Below are 21,634 nucleotides of genomic sequence, written 5' to 3'. Positions count from 1 at the left end.
TTCTGATCTAATCTGCTTGGTGTTCTGTAAAATTCTTTTAACTTTATGGGCATGTCCTTATTTAGGTTAGGGAAACTTTCTTCTATGATTTTGTTAAATATATTTTCTTTTTTGAACTGAGATTCCTTCTTCTATTCCTACTATTCTAGGTTTGATCTTTTCATAGTGTCCCAGATTTCCTTGATGTTCTGTGTTAGGAATTTTTGTGATTTGACATTTTTTTTTTTAACCAATGAATCTGTTTCTTCTGGTGTATCTTCAATGCCTGAGATTCTTCTTCCATCTACTGTATTCCATTGAATATGCTTGTGTCTGTAGTTCCAGTTTGCTCACCCATTTCCTGAATTTTTTCTATTTGTACTTTCTTTATTGCTTCTATTTCCTGGCATGATTAGTTTCCTTCACATCTTTTGATTCTTTTTTTTTTTGTTGTTGTTGTTGTTTTGTTTTGTCTTGTTGTGTTTTCGAGGCAGGGTTTCTCTGTAGCTTTGGAGCCTGTCCTGGCACTAGCTCCTGAAGACCAGGCTGGCCTAGAACTCACAGAGATCCACCTGTCTCTGCCTCCCGAGTGCTGGGATTAAAGGCGTGCACCACCACCGCCCGGCATCATCTTTTGATTCTTTAATGGTATTATTTACATTCTTAAAGAGAGTTATTGATCTCCTACGAAATTTTGTTGCCTTTTCCTCAATTTATTTAAGGGAATTTTTCATTACCTTTTTAAGGGCCTCTATTATCTTAATAAAGTTGTTTTTAAGGTCATTTTTCTTGTACTTAACCTGACTTGGAATAGTTAGGTCTTGCTGTTGTAGGATAGCTGGGCTCTTGAGGTACCATATTGCTTATTGTATTACTTATTGTTATTGGTTGTTTTCTTAAACTAGCATTTACACATCTGGATTTGGGATGATTAGTTGTAATCCCTGAGTTCTGATTTTGTCTTTGTTGAATGGGTATTTTATTCCTTGGTTTCTGTTTCCTCTTTGGTTTTCTAGTCTTTGTGGCCTGAATTTCTGGCAGCTGGAGTGACCGCTGGTCTAGTTGGGAATCTCTGTCCAAGTCGGGAATTGGCCTTCTGCTAGTTAGTTTGGCCACTGGTGCAGCAGAATGTCTCTCTTCTTCTGATTGGTGCGGGCTGCACCTGTTTTTCTGACTGTTGTGGCCTATGCCTGAGCTGCTGAAGTCTACTCTACTGGGTGTGTCTTGTCCCTGAGTGGCAGAGAGCCTAGTAGAGTTGGAGGCAGGGTATAGCTCTGGGACCAGAGATGAACTGGAAAGGCTATTTTATCGGAAGATCTTGGAATACAGAATCTAAGGAGTGGGCAGATCCACCTACAGGCAGGTCTCTTACTAGTTCTGATTGGTGCAGCCTTCCCCTGATTGGTGGAGGTCTTTTGAGAATAGGGGTAGGGACCAACAGTGAATTTAGAGTGGAATTGAGATGGAGTGGGCCTTAGGAAGGGCTCCAGAGAAAGTGAATTGAGGGAGGGAGTCAGTTTCACCCATAGGTGGGGCACTACTTTTTCTGGCTGGTGTGGCCTGTGCCTAAGTGGCAGAAGTTCACTGGGGTTGGGAGTAGGGCCCAGCAGAAGAGTCAGGGACTAGCTGGGAAGGTATTGGCCTGGGAAGGGTCCCAGGGGCCAGAATCCAGGGAAGGGTACACTTCTTCTGGCAGGCTGGTCACTTACCAGTTCTGGCTCCTGCAGGTCAGAAGTCCAACAGGGCTGGGAACAAGTCCCAGCAAAGGGGCCAACAATGAGCTGGGGTGTTGTGGGCCTAGGGAAGAGACCTGGGGAACAGGGACTATTGGCAATTTTTACAGCTTACATATTCTTAGAGAGGGGAGGCCTTGTGAATCTCATCAGCTTCAGGGACTTCCTGGAGGTGTTTTGAGTTGTTTGCTTCTAGTGGTTTTCCTTCCCTGTAAACATGTTGTGTCTTAGTGACAGAACTCCGAGTTAGAAGGTTTTAATCTCAGGTAAACTCTTCTGCCTTCCTAGAGACTCTAGAGGGTCCTGGACTCCCTGCATCTGTCTGAGCGCTTGACTTTCCTCTCTTCTCATCTGCACCCCCCGCCCCAGCTCCCTTTGCTCTCTGACTGCTACCTTTGCGCATCTTCAGTGGCTGACATAACTTATACCGCTATGTTTTACTTAAACTTCATTTAATGAGTTGATATTATTCTGGGAATGAAAAACTTACACCAGCATTTTCATATATATATTTTCAAGCATAGCCAATGTTGAAATGTTTCTGTTCCTGCTGGTAGCTTTGTACTATATTTATGTTATAAAAATCCATGTAGCATATCTATCTATTCATCCTTCCACTCATTCACAAATTTATCATCCATTCATCCATCTTCTATCCATCTATGGATCCATGCATCCATTTATCATCTGTACATTATCATCTGTTCATTGATCTAGCTTTTATTCATCATCCATTTTATTTTTATACATATCAAAATAGATCTCATCCATACCATTAACCTGAGTTCAGTCTGGTTTAGCATTGTTTTTATTCTCTTAAAGGAAAATATGCCCAAATTGAAGTACACAAACATTAAGCATTATCTTTGTGGAATTCTTCCAGATACACAGTCCTGTGTCCCCCACATTCCTGTCAAGACATTAGCTTCTAGAAAGCTCACCATATCTCTTTCAAAACAGCTCCTGTCCTCCCCTCTCTGAATGTAACTACAGTTCTGATTTTCCCACATTAAGTTTATTCCCTGCCCTAGCATTTCACATGTAATTTAACTAACAAAATCAGAACAGCGTGAACAAGGGTGTTGACAGTTTCTGAGTCCAGGATGGTCAGAACAGGAGACAGCACACGTGCTCATCAACAGGAGGGAACTAGTGACACATTCTTAGGAGGGAGCACTGCTTCCCAGTGAACGGCGGGAGCACTGCTTCCCAGTGAACGGATGGAGCACTGTTGGAAGCAACAGCATGGATGATTCTCAGGGGCCCTTTCTGAGCCCTTATACCAAGTACTACTTATTGTGGTGACCATCTTTCATCTCTTTTTAATCTCCTTTTAATTCTAGTCTAGAATGTTCCTTACAGCAAGCCACACAGAGTACTCACTCCCTCAGGCACACTTTAAGAAATGATTGTTGCTGTGTGGTGCAAGAGAGACCTTAATTCATTTGACACTAGGTTCCTGAGAAACGGCCAACACTGACACCAGCAAAGGACTCTTGCTCAGCCACACCTATCTGCTGACTCCCAGACTCTTCTAGGCTTACGAGTCTGTGGAGGTCCGCCCTCCTCCAGAGATGAGTTCATGTTCATTTGTCTCTGCTGAAGATAGACCATGAGACCTTTACCAGGAGCTAGACGGTGACATATCATTACCTTCTTATCATGTTTTACAGAAAAAAGAACGTGAACTCAAACTAAATAAGTCAACAAATGCTTTTACCACTGGGAAGTTGAATCATCCTCCAAACATCCCAAAGGACCAGCTGCCCGCAGGGAGCGGGAATGCATCTTCCGCCCCGGTCAAACCAGAAGAGAAGACGGCTGAGAGCAAAAAGACCTATAACAGCATCAGCAAGATTGACAAGATGTCCCGGATTGTCTTCCCTATCTTGTTTGGCATTTTTAACTTAGTTTACTGGGCAACATATTTGAATAGAGAGCCCGTGATAAAAGGGGCCGCTTCTCCAAAGTAAGCTAGGGAAGACCCAAACTTCTCGGAAACTACACTCCCAGAGAAATGGAACCGCAGAGAGCCCAGGCCCACAGAGACTGACTGGGCACTCTCTTTCAGGAAGTTTTTTGCATGTTTAATCATATGTACAAATAATATTGCCTTGATGTTTCTACGTGTAACTTCCGATGTTTCAAAGATGTCCCCTTAATAAATAAGGCAAACAACCTTCTAGAAAAACAGGAGGCAATGACTGACACTAAGATGCTCAGTGCCCTAACATCAATAGTTTACAAACAAGATAAGTCTATTTTTAACTGTTCCAAGTCTATGACGTTTTTCTACTTCGAATACCATTTCATACCGTTTTTCCCAGCTGACAAACCATTTTCAGGAGCCCCAGTGATGGCTACTTGACAGCTGCAAAGAGCAAACATCACGGGGTGCACACTGTCCATGAAGAGCAAACTGTGGACATTTCAGTCCAGCCCTAATTGCCTTTAATACTTCCTGTTCTGAAATTAGTAACATACTGCATGAAGTGACATTAAGAAATAGAATAAGCAAACATTTATGCAGACAAATTTAATGAGAAGCACATAGGGTGTTAGATTAGCAGAACAAATATTTCCCCCAGGGGAAAAAAAAGTGAACTGATTCAAAGTTAGCTTTGATTTTAGAGGACACTAAATTTATTTCTACAACCCTAACAATGACTAAGAAAGAAAAGAAACTTAAAACCTTAAAGCCACAAGGTCTCGGTCCTTCTCAGCCTCAGCACTCTGTGTCTGTCGTCTCTGGAACGCCAGCTCCTCCTGCTGCTGCTCTAGTGCTGAGAAACCGTACTTGAGTTATTTTCCGTTTCATTTCCCTGTACACACTTCAGGTTGGATTATCGCTCTGTTAGCTTTTGTATATGAATCTTAAATGTTCATTAAAAAAATTTAAACATGAACTGATCTTGTGGGCATCTGTCATTTATATTTCAAACTTGGTGTTTGATGAACTGACTTCCTGAAAAATGGCATAAAATTCTAAATATGAACTTGCTTGGAGAAAAAAAAAACAACAAAGAATTAAAGCTTAGTGGGTGATCCCCACTCTTCAAACCTAATCAGGCAGGGGAAGGCTTCGTGAGGATACTTCTTGATAGGGTGAGCACAGACAGGTATGGTCAGTCTCTCTTCCTACCCCGGATCTCTGTGTGTTGCCTTCAGCATGTTTCCTACAGGCATGGTGACCACTGGTCCTGTCTCTACACCCTCCTTCACTGTGTCTCCTCCCTTATGGGCCAGGTGATGGCTTTGGTTTGTTCTGGCTTCGTTCCCTTCTTCCCAGGGCCTGGCCATACACCCTCTCTTATGGGCCCGGAGACTGCTGATCCTAGCTCTGCACCTGCCTTCAGCTGTCCATGAATAGTCTGGCCAAGCAGGGCAATGGGTTCACCAGCTTATTGTTGGAGGGAACACACTCTTAGATTTGAAACTCCAGAATTCTAAGCGAGGAGTGGTAACCCTCAAGAATATCAAATTGTTGATGAAGCCTCTTTATAATAGGTAGGTGCCAAGCGAATACCTCAACTCCCCTTCTTTCTATGTCTTTTTGTACGTGCGTGCATGAGTACATATGTGTTCACATATGCACACGTTTGTGTGTGCCAGTGCCTGTCTGTGCTCATGTGCAGGCTAGATGGTTTCTTTAGTTACATTTTGCCTTATTTTTTTGAGATAGGTTCTCTCACTCAGCCTGGAGGTCCCCATTCCCACTAGACTGGCTGATCAGCAAGCCCCAGCTATGCTCCTTGCTCCACCTTCCCAGGGCTCCTATGACAACCACACAGAATCACATCTGGCTTCTCCTGGTGTTCAGGTTCACGTTTAGGTCTTCACGTTTTACTGGCTCAGCCATCTCAGCAGCTAGCTCGTCTACCGTTCCTCCCACAGCGACGCTCAGGATCTCAGAAAACGGTGACGGAAAGGTCACTCTAATGTGCAGCTGAAATGTTTTCTTGTCGTGCGAAGATGGCATCCATAGGATGACGTGTTTCCGTTACACCAGCATGAAAACCAACATGAAGGTTCTACGTGAAGGCTGATCCTCCATTACTTTTTAATCCTAGATTGTTAGACTCTCTCGCTGTGTGGCATCACACTGCAGTTTGAAGAACAGAAAAGTAACATTCCCATGTTTATTAGCACCATCTTAAACCTCTTGCTCTCAACAAAAGATGGCACTGTCCTCACCGGGCTGCAGGCAATATTTTAATGTCTGGGTTTTTCAAAATGCAAACTTGTGCAACCACTTTGGAAAGCAGTGTGGCGGTTTCTCAGGAAATTCGGGATCAACCTACCCCTGGACCCAGCAATACTACTCTTGGGAATATACCCAAGAGAGGCCTTATCATACAACAAAAGTATATGCTCTACTATGTTCATAGCAGCATTGTTTGTGATAGCCAGAACCTGGAAACAACCTAGATGCCCTTCAATGGAAGAATGGATGAAGAAAGTATGGAATATATACATATTAGAGTACTACTTAGCAGTAAAAAACAAGGACTTTGTGAATTTTGCATGCAAATGGATGGAAATAGAAAACACTATCCTGAGTGACGTAAGCCAGACCCAAAAAGAGGAACATGGGATGTACTCACTCATATTTGGTTTCTAGCCATAAACAAAAGGCATTGAGCCTATAATTAGTGATCCTAGAGAAGCTACATAAGGAGAACCCAAAGAAAAACATATAGGCATCCTCCTGAATATTAACCTTCATCAGGCGATGAAAGGAGACAGAGACCCACATTGGAGCACCAGACAGAAATCTCATGGTCCAAATCAGGAGCAGAAGGAGAGAGAACACGAGCAAGGAACTCAGGACCGCGAGGGGTGCACTCACACACTTAGACAATGGGATGTTCTACTGGGAACTCACCAAGGCCAGCTGGCCTGGGTCTGAAAAAGCCTGGGATAAAACCGGACTCGCTGAACATAGCGGACAATGAGGACTACTGAGAACTCAAGATCAATGGCAATGGGTTTTTGATCTCACTTTACGTCCTGGCTTTGTGGGAGCCTAGGCAGTTTGGATGCTCACCTTACTAGACCTGGATGGAGGTGGGTGGTCCTTGGACTTCCCTCAGGGCAGGGAACCCTGATTGCTCTGACGAGGGCGGGAGACTGGACTGGGGGAGGGGGAGGGAAATGGGAGGCGGTGGCGGTAAAGAGACAGAAATCTTTAATAAATAAATAAAAAACAAACAAACAAACAAAAAAGTCCTTGCTGAACTTGTTTGGAGACTACCCATTTCATTATGTGCTGCTGAACCTGGAATCTGATGAATATTTACCAGAAATAATCACATTTGTTTTTCCTTCTCTGATTTCATGTTGCAGGCATTCTCGGAGTTTGTTATTTTTAATGGGAACATAATAAAGAATCACCTTGGGGAAATGGTGACAAGGCGAGCAATAACGTTTCTGGAGATAATTATAAATTATATTGCTCTGCCTTTAGAGCTGGAATGATTAAAAAGTGCCTTGTTTATATCACCACAAATATAAAGAGAGAATGTTCTAACAGTGCACAGCCAGGACTTTCTGTGCACTTTCTGATGAGCCTAAAGGTCTATCCAGGGCAAAACTTAGCTGCAAATGTCTGATGAGCCTAAAGGTCTATCCAGGGCAAGTCTTAGTGGCAAATGCACTCTGTTGAAGATGGGGAAGGGGCTGCAAACCTGTCCTTCACTGACTTGGTGTTTCCTGATAAGCTGCACTTTCGATCTCTCATGGGACACACTACGGGAAACAGCAGCACGTGAGAAATTTCTGAAACACGGAGACTGCCACGCAAAGACATGAATCCTTTGCCTGAAATCGCAGGACCAGTTAGGGGAAAATGCAGGACTAGATTTCTGTCTCCTGCTTTCTCAGTCTGGGTCCCCCATATCATAAAACTCCTTTGTGTGTGTGTGTGTGTGTGTGTGTGTGTGTGTGTGTGTGTGAATGCGGTTTAAAAGCAAATATGACCCAGATGACAGTCTGTTTCCTCAGGCCTGGGCAAATGCTTCTATTAAGCATACCTTAGATATCTTTCCCTCTGAAAACATGGTCCTTACATCTGTACTTTATAATTCTGCAATTCTGGGATGTCACAAATTTGATGCCTATGTGAGTGTATGGCTCCTTTCATAATATAAAGGGAGGGAGGCAGGTTCTGATGGAGGGAGGGGAGAAAGGAGGATGGGAGAAAGAGAAAGAAAGGGGAAGAGGAGAGAATGGGAGTGAATGAAGGAATGAACGAATGAGTGAATGTCACTAAATAAGAGACCATGTCTCCTTAATTGGATTTTTCCTTCCAAACCTCGGCTGTGAGTGATTATGATGATGAACCAGGAGAGGTGAGCCTCGAGGGAAATCACAATGATGACACTGAGTCTTCAATGCACGTCAGTCTCCACTGGAAGAGCTAGTGTCAAAGCGAAGAAAAAGTCTCAGTCTTCTCTGCCTTCTATATATTTAAAAGACTTAATGTTTATTTTTATAACCATCAGAAGAGGTGGAAGAATGATTCTAGGAGTTGGGGAGGGGGTGGAAGGAGGCCACCAAAAGAACACGGCCCACTGAGCCAACTAAGCAGGGCAAATAGGGGCTCACAGAGACTGAAAAGGCATGCACAGAGCTCGCAAGGCTCTGCACCATGTCCTCTGATATATATATATATATATATATATATATATATATATATATATATATATATATGTATATATATGTGTGTGTGTTTGTGTGTGTGTATGTGTGTGTGTGTGTACATATATATGTATGTATGTATATACTATTACTGTTAAGTTGGTTTTGTGGGACTCTTAACAGTGGGAGCAAGTGTGTTTCTGACTCTTTGCCTGTTCTTGGGACGCTTTTCCTCCTATTAGGTTGTCTTGTCTAACCCAGTATGAGTACGTTTGCCTTGTCTTAACTGTATCTTATTTTGCTATGTTTGGATGTCGTCTCTTAGAGGGCAACTCCTTTATGAAAGGAAATGAAAGGGAGTGGATCTCGGGGAGAGGGGAGGTGGGGACAGAGCTGGAAGAAGGGGAGAGAAGGGAAACTGTGGTCGGGATTTGAGAAAAATCTACTTTTCAAAAAAAATATAAACAAAACGAAAATAAATAAAGTCAACATACAAAACCCAATAGTCTTTATATATACAAATAATTAACTTGATGGGGAGTAATTTAGAAAAGAAGTCCCTTTTACAGTAGCTCAATGAAAAATTTCCAAGTACCTAGTAATAAATCTAAAAGTTCGAAGTAAAATGGAAGACCTCTGCAATGAAAATTTTAGCCACTGAAAACAGAAGTTAAAGAAGATACTCAATGATGGAGAGCTGCCCATGCTTCTGGACGGACAGAACCAATCCTGTGAAAATAGCTGTATTGTCAAAAGCGATCTACAGATTCATCGTAATCCCCTCATAATTTCAACGACACTCTGTACATAATTAGAATATTTAGCTCAGAAATTAATATCAAGTCACAAAAATAGCTGATGCAATCCTCAAGCCAAAGAACACAGCTGGAGGCACTGTGTTTCTGGACCTCAAATTATACTACATAGCCATAGGGATGAAGAAAATATGGGGCTACCACAAAAACAGACGTGTGGACAGAGGGAACAGAGTAGAGGATCCAGCAATAAACACACATGGGTATGGTCACAGAATTTTTTTCACAAAGGTGTCAGAAACACATATTGGAAAAGGTCAAATATTCAGCAAATGGTATCGGTAGAATTAGTTATTGATTTGCAAAAGAATGGCAGTAAGTAGTCTCTCATTTCTCATTCTGCACACAAGTCAGTTCAAAGTCGATCAACGACTTTAATTAAAACCCTGAAAATTGAAACTGAGAGAACAAATCACAGGAATACACCCTCAACACGGAAGCACAGACAAGAACATTCTGCCATAGCCCAGAGACACATGGAGAAGTAGAGACGGTGGTATTTCAAATCAGTTGCCAAAAGTGGTACTTTCCACTTGCGTGGGCACTCAGTGAACATCAAAGTTCTACACAAACCTCATCTCAGAAACACAAGTGTTAAGATAGAAACTGAACAGACATCAGAGTGAGAACTGGATGTGTTTTTATCACATGGGACATTGGGAAAATTTCCTGTCTTCAAATCCAAATGTAATAAGATATTGATAAATTTGACTAGAAAAGTATATTTAAAACTATTTCTGATAATTTTGGACAGGGTTCCTGTGCAGGCCTGTTGGGTATCTTCTTAGCAATTGATGTGGAAGGGCCCAGCTTACTGTAGTTTATACCATTCCTAGGCTGGTGGTCCTGAGTTCTCTAAGAAAGCAAGCTGAGCAAGTCATGATGAGCAAGCCGGTAAGCAGCACCCCTCTATGGCCCATGCATCAACTCCTGCATCCAGGTTCCTGTCCTGTTTGAGTTCTTGTCCTGACTTCCTTCAATGTTTAATTGTGATGTGGAGGACTAAGCCAAATAAACCTTTTCCTCCCCCAAGTTACCTTGGTCACGGTGTTTCATCAGAGCGATTGTTACCCTAACTAAGACAAGGCTGTATTTACATCATTTCCACATTCCTGTTCCCCACCAACCCCCCCCCCCCGCACTTTGTTCCCCCACTCCCTCTCAGGCAAGCTACTAGCACTCCCCATCCTTTTCTTTCCCTATTTGGGTCACCCAAGTCTTTCAGTTACTTGCCAAGGATAGTCACTTCCTCTCTCTCTGACTCCTTTTGTCTAGGATTGGCCAGATTCCAGATCCCTACCAGGGACCCTCTAGCCATCACATGGAATCAGGGTCCCAAAGCCCTAGCAGCCGCCTGCCTCCAACATGACACCCAGGGCCTTTCTACATTCCCATGAGAATCCTTTCCCAGGCTCGTTGAGGAAACTGCTGAAAGCACCAGACTGTAGCAAAGAAACAGAATAGCCAGCCAGAGGCTGTATCCCCAAACACCAGACAGAGGAAATCGAGACCCCTAACCAGTTATGAACTAGCCCCCTCTTGAATACTGTAAACACTGCTGCTTAAAGAACAGAGACATGATCAAAACATGTCTTTGACTAAAATCTGTCATATTATTCATAGATGAGCACATCTGTCAATACCTGTTCTTTTTTTTTTTTAGGTTGTTGACAACTTGACACAAGCTGGAGTTACCTGGGAAGTGGAACATCGGCAGAATAAACACCTTCATCATATTAGACTGTAGCCAAGTTTGTAGGGCATTTTCTTAATTAGTGACTGACGGTGGGGGGGGGCAGCTCACTGAGAACAGTGCCACCTCTGGGCAGGTGACCATGGATGGCATGGCATGAGCAAGCCAGGGACAGCAAGCTAGAAAGCAACATTCTCCTGCAGCCTCTGCTGCAGTTCCTGCCTCTGGTTCCTTCCTTCACTTCCTGCCATGACTTCCCTTCAAGATGGATTAAAAACTGTAAAGTGCAAATAAACCCGCCCCTTCCCAAGCAACTTTTGACCAAGTTGGAAGCAAAACAGAGACCACCTGCTGTGTAGCCCTTTCCTCTGAGATTAAAACATGCCACCCTGAAAGGAAGCTCATTAAGATAGGATTAAACAACTCAAATTAGCTTCAGGAAGTCTCTGAAATTGACCAGATTCACTGAGCTCCATCCCCCAAGATACATAAACAGAAAAGACTGTTGAGGTTCACTCTAGGACAAGGCAAACTACAAAGAAAGACTCCCAGACAAACAGAGCAGCCTTACGAAGCAGGGACAAGCAGGGACCAGCAGAGATACTTACAGAGGCTCAGACCAACTAAGCTGTCTGGCGAGGACAATTCCTAACCTGTTAAGCTGCCTTCAGGCTGTATAGTGTGCCAATTTTTGTGAACTGTCATTCAGGCTGGGGTGGGCTTTGGTGATACAGCTGTCTGAGGCTTTTCAGATACTGTAAATAACCACCCATGTTCTTATAAGTGACTCCAACAATACCCATTGGTTCATGAAAATGAGCATTGGGCCAATCATTACAGTTACTTCCGTCTGTTGTGGGTTCCCTTTCTGGAGTATTAGACTTGTATAGCGTTGCTGATCTCAAGAAGTCTGTCACAAAACACAACGTTCATCAGAGAAACTGCTTTTTTTTTTTTTTTTTTTTGCAGTAGATGGCAATTAACACAGAGACCAACAGATGGCCAATGTACACAGAATAATCGACTGTGGGATGCTTAGCCCCAAAGGAGACCTTTACATCACAATCCTTCCACTTACATTTAAGATTCATTGCAGAAAAGGGGGTAGAAAGTAGTGAAAGCCAGAGGTGTTGCATGACTACAAGAAAAAAATGTGTTTTTCTTGACAACATACAGCAGTTGCACATTTGAATTCACAGCTTTTGAGATAGCACAGCCAAAACCTTTGCAAGCTCCAACCAGCTGAAACTGCAGCCTGGAGATGGGAGGAAGACCAGAAGTCCTGGAAGGCCTCTACCAGGCAAAAGCATGGCAAACATGGTACTGGTTAGGCCTTATCCTTCCTCCTCCCCTCCACCTTCCTCTACTATTAGATTACATTCCTAAAGCTTGCCACCAACATCTATTCCCTGATTTGGCCACTCCCTCCTCCTAAGGCTGATGACCAAGGTCCAGCTATCTCAATATTAAAGTCCAGCAATCAAAAGTCCCCTTCAAAATTAACTGATTTGTCCTAGCACAGGGTGTTCCCCCTTCCCTTTATAAACTACCATTTGCCCATGGGCCACATCCGTTTCCTCTTTACCCAGAGGAAGTCCTTTGTCCCTCGGGCTGGGGGGGGGTGCAAATCTTCTCCCCCCCCCCCTTTCCCTTATCCTTTCTCCTATTTTTTGTGTCGATTTCCCTGACCTTTGTCACTTTGGGGCAAATAAATCTTTGTGTTGAGAACTTGGTCTCAGGGTATCTTGTGCTGGTACTGGTCCTTTCATTGGTTCTGAAACTCAGATCTGTCTACAGGACTAACCACCCCCAGCCCCCACCCCATAAGCCAGGTCTCACACATTCAGACCTTCCAGGGTTTACCTTCTCCAACCAACAGTGGCTAACTGATGAGTCTTCCCCTACACTCCCTCACACAGCTGTATGGCAACTAAAGAGTTGATGCTGCTTTCTCGTGATAGCTGAAGACTGACCGCTTCAGCCTCTAATGTGCCACGTGGGCCTCAAACAACTCTCTAAGCAAGTCTCTGTCATTTTGATTTTATAAATCTTAAGTACATTTGTAAATTTTGGTAAATACAGAAACCATTTAAATTATACTTCCTACTGTAAACAGACATTTCCTGTCCTAACTGCCCAGTCCCAAAGAACTAACTCAGAGACAGAATGTGAATTACAAATGCTTGGTCAATAGCTCAGGTTTGTTACTAGTTAACTTTTACACTGAAATTAAGCCATGTTTCTAGCTCTACTTGCCATGCAGCTTGGTACCTTTATTAGTATGGCAGGCACATCCATCTCCTGTTCCCTCTGTGTCTGCTGGCAACTCCTGATTCTGCTCTTCTCCTTCCCACCATCCTTAATTGGGTTGTCCCACCTATACTTCCCGCTTGGCTACTGGCCAATCAGCGTTTTATTAAGCCAATTCAAGTGACAAATCTTCACAGTGTACCAGAGGATTATTCCACAGCATCCTACCCAAATTTATCCTTCACAAGTCTTTGATGTTATCAGTGGCTAAATGGAGCTTTTAACAATAAGCACCTATGCTTGGTCAGCTCGTTTCATATCTACAGTTTACCTACCTGACCGCGTCACACAAATAGAGATCTGTAGTTTCTAATGGTTATAAAAAGTAAACAAGTAGGTTATAAAAAAAATCACAAAATGATAAATTATATAAGTTATAATGGTCTAAGGACACAGAAACTTAAATAGGTTATGCAGGTCTAAGAAAATAATTTAAAATATATAAGAGTCTGAAAGTATAAAGCTTAAGTAAGTTGTGAGTGTCTGAGGACGTGACTTGAAGTATAACCATCCAGAAAATGACTCAAGACAAGTCAAAAAATCCCACTCAATCCCTCAGGCTCTTTATGTAGGCCCTGCTCCAATATACCAGCCTTGACCCTACCCCTTCAGACTTGTTTAAATTGTGCCTTTCACAGTTTTTTTTTCTTTTCTGACTCCTTTTTAATAACCCTCTCAGTCCCTACTCCCTTACTAGAAGAGGATGTTCTTCAAAATTGGCATAAATTTTACCTTCTAATCCGGCAACAGCTTCCAAAGACACCTCTGTGTCATCCCTCTTCCTTTCTTCAGCCCCCATTGGTATACTCTCTCACTCTTCCAAATCCCAGAACATGCTGGAGACTATCCTCTCACCATTTGCCAAGAGCCTCCTCAATCATTTGGGTTCCAAAAGTAGCTCAATTTTCCAACATACTTGGCCACCCCAGGAAAGACGATTCTAATACAATGGAAGCCACTCAATCTGTACCCTCCCCAACACAACCTGACTTTGCTTTCAGAAAGCAGTTGCTCCCCAATTAACCTTATAAAGCCAATCTAAATCTTCCTGGATCCTCTAAAGAACTCCCAAACAGACTACAGTGATTATTCCTGCCAACAAACAGTCTAAATTTCCTGCCTATTCCCAGTGGTGAGATCTCTCCTCCTTTCTCTGGTCTTGTGACTCCTCTTCCCAGCTACACAGACTATGGGCCTAAAAGTTTAAATTTTATATCTAAGACAAAGACTTCCCCTAAACTCCTTAACGTTACCTCTCTCCCTAGTCCATCAGTTCTAGCAGATTTAAAATCAACTGCAGACTACTCCGGCAGCTAGGGTGCCAGCCCCAGCTGTTACCTTAGAATCCGCATCTTGGTTCAGCCTCACAAACTAGATCCCCCTAGCCTCAGATGATCCTACAGAACCTGGACATCAACTGGCACAGCCTACTCCTCCTGAACTTGATCAACATTCCGGTATTCTGTGTCACTAAGAACAATGCCGCAGTGTCAGCAGGAAGCAACCAGAGAGAATGATGCTCTCTTCTGTGACACCTAATAGTCCAATAATAAAACAAAAATGTGGGAATGAATGCTTTAAGAGGCCCAAGCATGGCAACCATGCCACTGGCAGGCATTGCCCTTCCCTCTGCCTTGATATACCATTATATTACATTCCTAAAGCTAGCTGCCAAGATCTCTTCCTTTATTTGGCCACCAAGGTACTGAAGTCCAGCAGTCAAAAGCCTTCTTTTGGCTACCTTAATTAACATGATTACCAACTCATCCCGACATAGGGGTACCTAGTTTCCCTTTAAAAACTACCATTTGCCTATAGGCCACATCTGACTCTTCTCTACACAGAGGCAGTCCTTTGTCCCCCAGGGGCAAATATGCCTTCCCCTCTCCCTTGCCCCCTTCCCTTTCTTCTGCATCCTCTAGTTCCCACCTTCATCTCATTCCTTGCCCCCTTTTCTCTCTAGGACAAATGAATCTCTTTGGTGTTGAAAACTTAGTCTTGGGATGTCTTGTGCCTAGCTGGGCCTTTAAGTTCCATCCCTAGTTAAGAAGCTATTGATAATTGAAAGCTGCAAGGACTGGGAGAATCTGTTTCTTTTAAGGGTATGATCTCTGATACATTGACTACCCTTCAGTGAAGGTCACATAAGCAAGAGTAAGTATATGGGCAGTACAAACTAGACTTGATGGGTCTATCATCTATCTATCTATCTATCTATCTATCTATCTATCTCTCTATCTACCTATCTATCTAGCTATCTATTTTTCTTTCTTTCATTCATTTATTTTCTGAGACAGGATTTCTCTGTGTAACAGCCTGTTACACAGCCTATCCTGGAACTAGCTCTTATAGACCAAGCTGGCTTCAGATTCACAGAGATCTACCTACCTCTGCCTCCCGAGTTCTGGGATTAAAGGTGTAGGTTACCAATGCCCAGTGACTTGATGGTTTGAAAGAAAAATAGGGCACAGGTAGGTTGGGAAGGGAGGTGGATCTGGGAGAAACTATGGGAGGGAATGAATATGGTCAAAATACAGTGTATAAAATTATCAAAAAACTAGTAAAATACAAGAGAAAATAGTCTGCTAGAATTCTGCTGTGGTTGCATCTGGACCCGGGCTTTTGTGACTGGCGAGACTTTTTAAATTAGTTTTGATCTCCTTATTTGCTATAAATTGGCTTAAGCTATTCACCTCCTCTTGGCCTAACTTGGGGGGTTTGGCAGAAACTAAAATTTAATTGCTTTTAGATTTTCAACTTGATGCAATAGAAGGTGATGAAATATTTCCTTATAATATCTGAATTTCCATGGTGGATTTCGCAATGTTTTTCTCTTTGTGTCTGAGTCCATGTATTTGGGTCGTCTTTCTGTTGGTTAATTGGGACAAGGTCTGGCAATCTTGTTTATCTCCTCAAAGAATCCGTTATTAGGTTAGTTGGCTTCCATTTTTTTTTTCTTGTTTCTATGTCACTAATTTTGTCTCTGGTTTTTCTTATTTATTTCTGCCTACTAAACTTGGGTTTGATTTGTTCTTGTTTTCCCAAACTCTTGAGTCAGATCATGAAGTAATTTTATTTGTGTTCTTTCTGATGTTTTAAAGGCAGGCACTCAGTGCTACAAATTTCTCTCCTAGAACTTTAGTTACTGCGTGTCCGAGAGGTACTGCTGTTTCCATTTAGTGCTCGAAATGTTTTGATATCTTTCCTTAATTTCATCTTTGACTCATTTATCATTCAGTAATGAGTTGTTTAATCTCCAAGAATTTTTATAATTACTCAAGTTTTATTTGCCGCTGATTTTGCATTTTGTTGCTCTGTGATCTGACAGGGTACGTAGAGATGTTTCAGTTTGGCAGAATTTTTCACAAATTCAATGGGTTTGTTTTTATGTCCAGTATAGGGTTTATTTTTAAAAAATATTCCTTGGGGTACTGAATAGATGGGGGTTCTTTGGTGTTTGGGAGGAATAGTTTGTAGGTATCTGTTAGGGCCATTTGTTGCATGAAGACATTTAATTCTGATATTTTTATGTTGGCATTTTGACCTGATGACCTGTCTATTGGAGAAAGTGGGGTGATGTAATTGCTTACTATTACTGAGTGGTAATTAATTAATCTGTTTTTTTCAGTCTAATAGCATGATGGCATGCTTTTTATGATTGATAGGCTGAAATTGGTGCCAAAGTTTAAGGTAGTAATTTTAAGACCTGTTTTCAAAATCAAGTTTCCAAAGTTAACTTCTTGGTTAACTGATCCCTTGATAAGAATGAAGTGACCTTCTTTATCTCTTCTAATTAGTTTTGATTTGATGTCTACTCTTCAGGTATTAACATAATAATGCCTGTTGGCTTCCTGGTTGTATTTGCATGGAACACTCCCCTCCCCAACTTTTACTTCAATGTCGTATGCATTTTTGAGGTGATTTTCCTTTAGACTAGAGAAATATGGTTTTTTTGTTTTGTTTTGTTTTTGACAGGACCTCTTTATTCTGTTTATCCTTATCCTGGAATTTGCTGTATTAATCAGGATGAACTTTATCTCACAGATATTCCCAGGCCTCTGCCTCCCAAGTGGTAGGTTAAAGATGTGTGTCTCCCCACCTGGCTGGATTTTGTTTCTTAGTCCATTCTGTTAACCCATAGTTTTATGGAGGAGTTGAGGTTACTAATACTTAAAGTTATTGTTGAAACATGTGTGTTGATTGCTGTTACTTTTTATGTCACTGTTTGTGTTCTTAGTCTTGTATTGTTGATCAGTGATTATAGCTTCATTTTTTTTTATTTTGTTTTGTTTTTCTATAGCCTCTTGGATTATTGCTTCAAGTACTCTCTGAGATTCTGGTATAGTAGACATGAGTTCTTTTATCTTGTCATATGTGGGAAAGTTTACTTTCTCTTTTAACTATGGCAGACAGTTAAAAAAATAAAAACAAACAAAAAACTATGGCAGTTTTTCGGGTACAGTTTGTAGTTTGGCACGTTGGTCTTTTAGAACTTGGAGTCCATTGCCTCAGGCTCTTCTGGTTTTTAAAGTGTCCAAAGAAGACCAGCTATTAATCTGATGAAATGTCACCTTACTGTCTTTTTAAATTTTAGCCATTCTGATATTTCACTGTGGTTTTGGTTTCATCAAATGCTCTTTAGATTGACACAAGACACTAAAATTCTTTCTTCTGTGACATTAGTCATCTGAGTCCTTGATCAGTTTCAAAGTTGGTTTTGCAAGCCGGGCGGTGGTGGTGCACGCCTTTAATCCCAGCACTCGGGAGGCAGAGGCAGGTGGATCTCTGTGAGTTCGAGACCAGCCTGGTCTACAAGAGCTAGTTCCAAAACCACAGGGAAACCCTGTCTCGAAAAACCAAAAAAAAAAAAAAAAAAAAAAAAAAAAAACCAAAACAAAACTTGGTTTTGCATTTTTGGTTCTTTTGGAAATTTGATTTTGAGAACAGGTCTCACTATATAGCCGTGGCTGGCTTAGAACTCTCCACGTAGACCAAGTTGGCCGTGAACTCACAGAGATCTGCCTGTCTCCAGTCTAGAGTGCTGGGATTAAAGGTGTGTGCCATTAATCACAGGCCTCTTTGATTTTTTTTTTTCATGTGTCTTTAATGCAAGCACAACAAACCTCTTCCTTCAACCCACTTGCCTTGTATGATGCGCTCAGCATGCAGCACTGCAGCAAATGCCTACAAAGAGTCAAATGGGAGCAGTGTGTCTTGACTCACGGTTTTGGAGTTCTTAGCTCATGGTCTCTTCTGAGAGCACAGGAGGCAACGCAAAGAGGCAGCCAACGCACTTCGTGGCTAACACAAAGAGAAGAAAGAGACCTATGAAATCCCCTCTGTTTCCCCCTTTCCAGGGAGATCTCAACGTTCTCTCCTTGAGCCCTCCTTGCTACCTAGCCTCTTTAGGTCTGTGGATTGTAGAATGGCTACCCTTTCCTTACAGCTAATATCCACTTAGGAGTGAGTATAGGCCATGTTTGTCTTTCTGGGTTTGGGTTACCTCACTCAGGATGATCTTTTTTCTAGTTCTATCCATTTGTCAGCAAATTTCATGTCATTGTTTTTTAACAGCTGACTCATATTCCATTATGCAAAGGTACCACACTTTCTTTACCCATTCTTTGGTAGAGGGACATCTAGGTTGTTTCCAGTTTCTGGATATTATGAGTAAAGCTGCAATGAACATAGTTGAGCAAGTGTCCTTGTGGTAGTAGGATGGAGCATCTGTGTACACCCAATAAATGGGTTTTGAGGTAGATCGATACCCAATTTTCTGAGAAACCATCACATCAACTTCCAAAGTGACTATACAAGTTTGCACTCCCAGCAGCAATGAAGGAATGTTGCCCTTACTCCACATCCTCACCAGCATGGGCTGTCTAGGGAGTGGGCAGTCCAGATGGCAGACAGGTCCCTCATTGGGTCCTTCCACTGGTAGGTCTTGTACCCAAGCAGTCGATCAACCCTCCTTTAAGGCTGAAATACAGTTCAAATTAATTTTTATAATTTTAAACTTATACTTTTAATATCACTCATGAGTCAACTCTGATATTCATAAAGATAAATAAGTGATCACATGTGATTTATGTAAGACACTGTTCTCTCTAAACTCTTGACAAGCTAGCAGAGAAACCTGTGAGAATAGCATAAAAGTGATTCATATCTTCCAATGTATGATTCAACCTAATTTTTCCAATAACATCTTCAACGGTCTTTTCCCATTGAATCCAAGACATCCGTTAGACTGTCACATTTTATAACAACTGTTTCTGCTATTGTTCCTCTTGTAGATCTGAGAAATTCTCTGGCCTTTCTTCATATTCCAAAACATCACTATACTTTAGCAAAACAAGTTCTAGAAAAATGTACCCCAAAGTCTTGGTCTGTCTGCTGTTTCCCCGCGGTCAAGAGCGGTGGTCAATGTAGTTTTGGACAGCCGCTGCTTTTCTTAGCCCTGCAGACTGGTAAATATACCCTGTTGGATCCCATTGATCTTTGCATTAAGCTGCAGTCTGCCAGCTTTCTCCACTATAAACCTACTCTTTTTATTCTTTTAAATGTTAACTGTTCTTTGGGGAAATTATTTGAGAGCGCTTAACGACGTTAGTTTTATGCAATAGCAGCAATAGCGGCTTTTGCAGCTGGCTGTACCACAACGATCTTCTAGCTCAAAGGCTGCTCCGTATTTATTAGTTGGTTATGTTATAATTGGGAGGTGCTTTCCCTCAGCTCCCCTATTATCTGCAGATGAGACTCGCACTTTCTTGTTTTATCCAATGCATTTGAATTCATAATTGTCATTATTTATTTTTATTCTGAAGTGATCCAAGATTTAGACAAGGGCCTCATCAAGCTGGCTCTCTGTAGAGTTTAGAATTCATTATGTCTTTCTCTATTTTTAATCTAAACCCATTTTCTGACTTTATTTAGCTACAACAGGCAAAAGCGTACATATTTGGGGCATACACCACGACGACTTGAATTCCTCGGCACAATCACATGATTGCCACACTCACACTGGCCACCATGCCCTTCACCTTTGCTTGTCTTCCTCATGTTTTCCAGGATCCCGCATGCTTTCTTTTACCTCCTTTAATTCAAAGTGTATCCCTAGGTTTTGTTTCCACGAACTGATTATGCTTCTGCAGTCTTACTGGCTGTTGAGAGACATTAGCCAGCAGGGCTAGAATATGTAGCCATGTGCCGCCATTGCAGAGTTGTGTCTACAGTGTCCGAGAAGTCATCAATTCATGTTCCTGTTTCCCACAGAGTTGTTTCTTGCCATCTTATATCCAATATCTATTTTTCTTTCTTTCTTTCTTTCCTTCCTTCCTTCCTTCCTTCCTTCTTTTTTAGTTTCTTTATTTTTCACTGAAAACAGCGCTTTTTCCCATACAATATATTCTGATTAAAGTTTCCCCTCCCCCATCTCCCCTAAATCTCCTCACTGACCCACTACCACACCCTATCCTTCTCTCATTAGAAAACTAATGGCATCTAAAATTTAATAATAGAACAGGGTAAAAATAAGCCGGAATAGGACAAAATAAACAGAAGAACAGAGCCTAAGAAAATGCACAACGAACTACATACAGAGACATACATGCGTGCACAGGGAGAGATCCCATAAAAACACAAAACCGGAAACCATATTATATTTGTGACTAGAAAGACCTGAAAGGGGAGAAAATTTCCTGATGAAATATTATGTGAAAAAGAACCTCCAGAAATATCAGTGAGCTGGGCATAGAATCTGCTGTACGAGGGGCTTCGATAGCCAGTAAGAAGAAAACTTATTTTTTCTTTATGAGCAGTTGACACTTAGAGATAGCATCTGGGTTAGGGAGGGGGCTTGTGTCTACTTCTCCTCTGGGACGCCCCCTAGCTTTGACCTGTCGGGTCCTGTAGCTGCAGCCACAGTCTCTGTTTCTATGTTCTTTTCTCGGTTTCTATGTGTATTGGTCCTCTTGTGTGTAGCAGATCATCTTTCCTTGGTCTCCCTTCATTCATGCTGCCTCTTACAGTCTTTCTGCCTCCTTTCCTGAGAGAAGTTCATTGAGCCCCGAGCAGAGGGATTTGAGGGAGATATCTTAATTAAGATTGAATGTTCCAAAGTCTCTCACTCTGTGTACGGTGTTCAGCTGTGGTTTTCTGTATTGTTCTCATCTGCTGCAGGAGGAAGCCCCTCCGATAATGGCTGATCCAGACACTGATCTGTGAGTATAGCAGAATGCCATTAGGAGACATTTTATTGCTCCCTTTCTTTTTTTAAAAAAAAGATGTATTTATTGTGTATGCAGTATTCTGCCTACAAACATGCCTTCAGGCCAGACACCATATCTCATTACAGATGGTTGTGAGCCACCATGTGGTTGCTGGGAATTGAACTCAGGACCTTTAGAAGAGCAGGCAGTGCTCTTAACCACTGAGCTATCTCTCCAGCCCCAATATACCACCATGAA

The 21,634-nt window shown here is 42.0% G+C and overlaps 1 protein-coding gene across 6 annotated transcripts in view; it reads left to right on the top strand.

Annotated features, from left to right (window-relative positions):
* The window catches only part of Gabra5 (gamma-aminobutyric acid type A receptor subunit alpha5), an 88,390-nt gene extending 83,778 nt beyond the window's left edge, over positions 1-4,612 (top strand). For all 6 annotated transcript variants that reach the window (XM_041655550.1, XM_041655561.1, XM_041655522.1 and 3 more), the window contains one exon: positions 3,386-4,612. In XM_041655550.1, coding sequence (XP_041511484.1) covers positions 3,386-3,685 — 300 coding nt within the window. In that variant the 3' untranslated portion in view covers positions 3,686-4,612. The remainder of the gene's footprint in view (positions 1-3,385) is intronic.
* The last annotated feature ends 17,022 nt before the right edge of the window (positions 4,613-21,634 follow it).

The sequence above is a fragment of the Microtus oregoni genome, unplaced genomic scaffold, assembly GCF_018167655.1.
Source record: "Microtus oregoni isolate MIOR12 unplaced genomic scaffold, Mior012 000000F_ref0000247, whole genome shotgun sequence".
In the NCBI taxonomy this organism is placed as follows: Eukaryota; Metazoa; Chordata; class Mammalia; order Rodentia; family Cricetidae; genus Microtus; species Microtus oregoni.
This window is presented reverse-complemented; position numbering and strand designations above follow the sequence as displayed.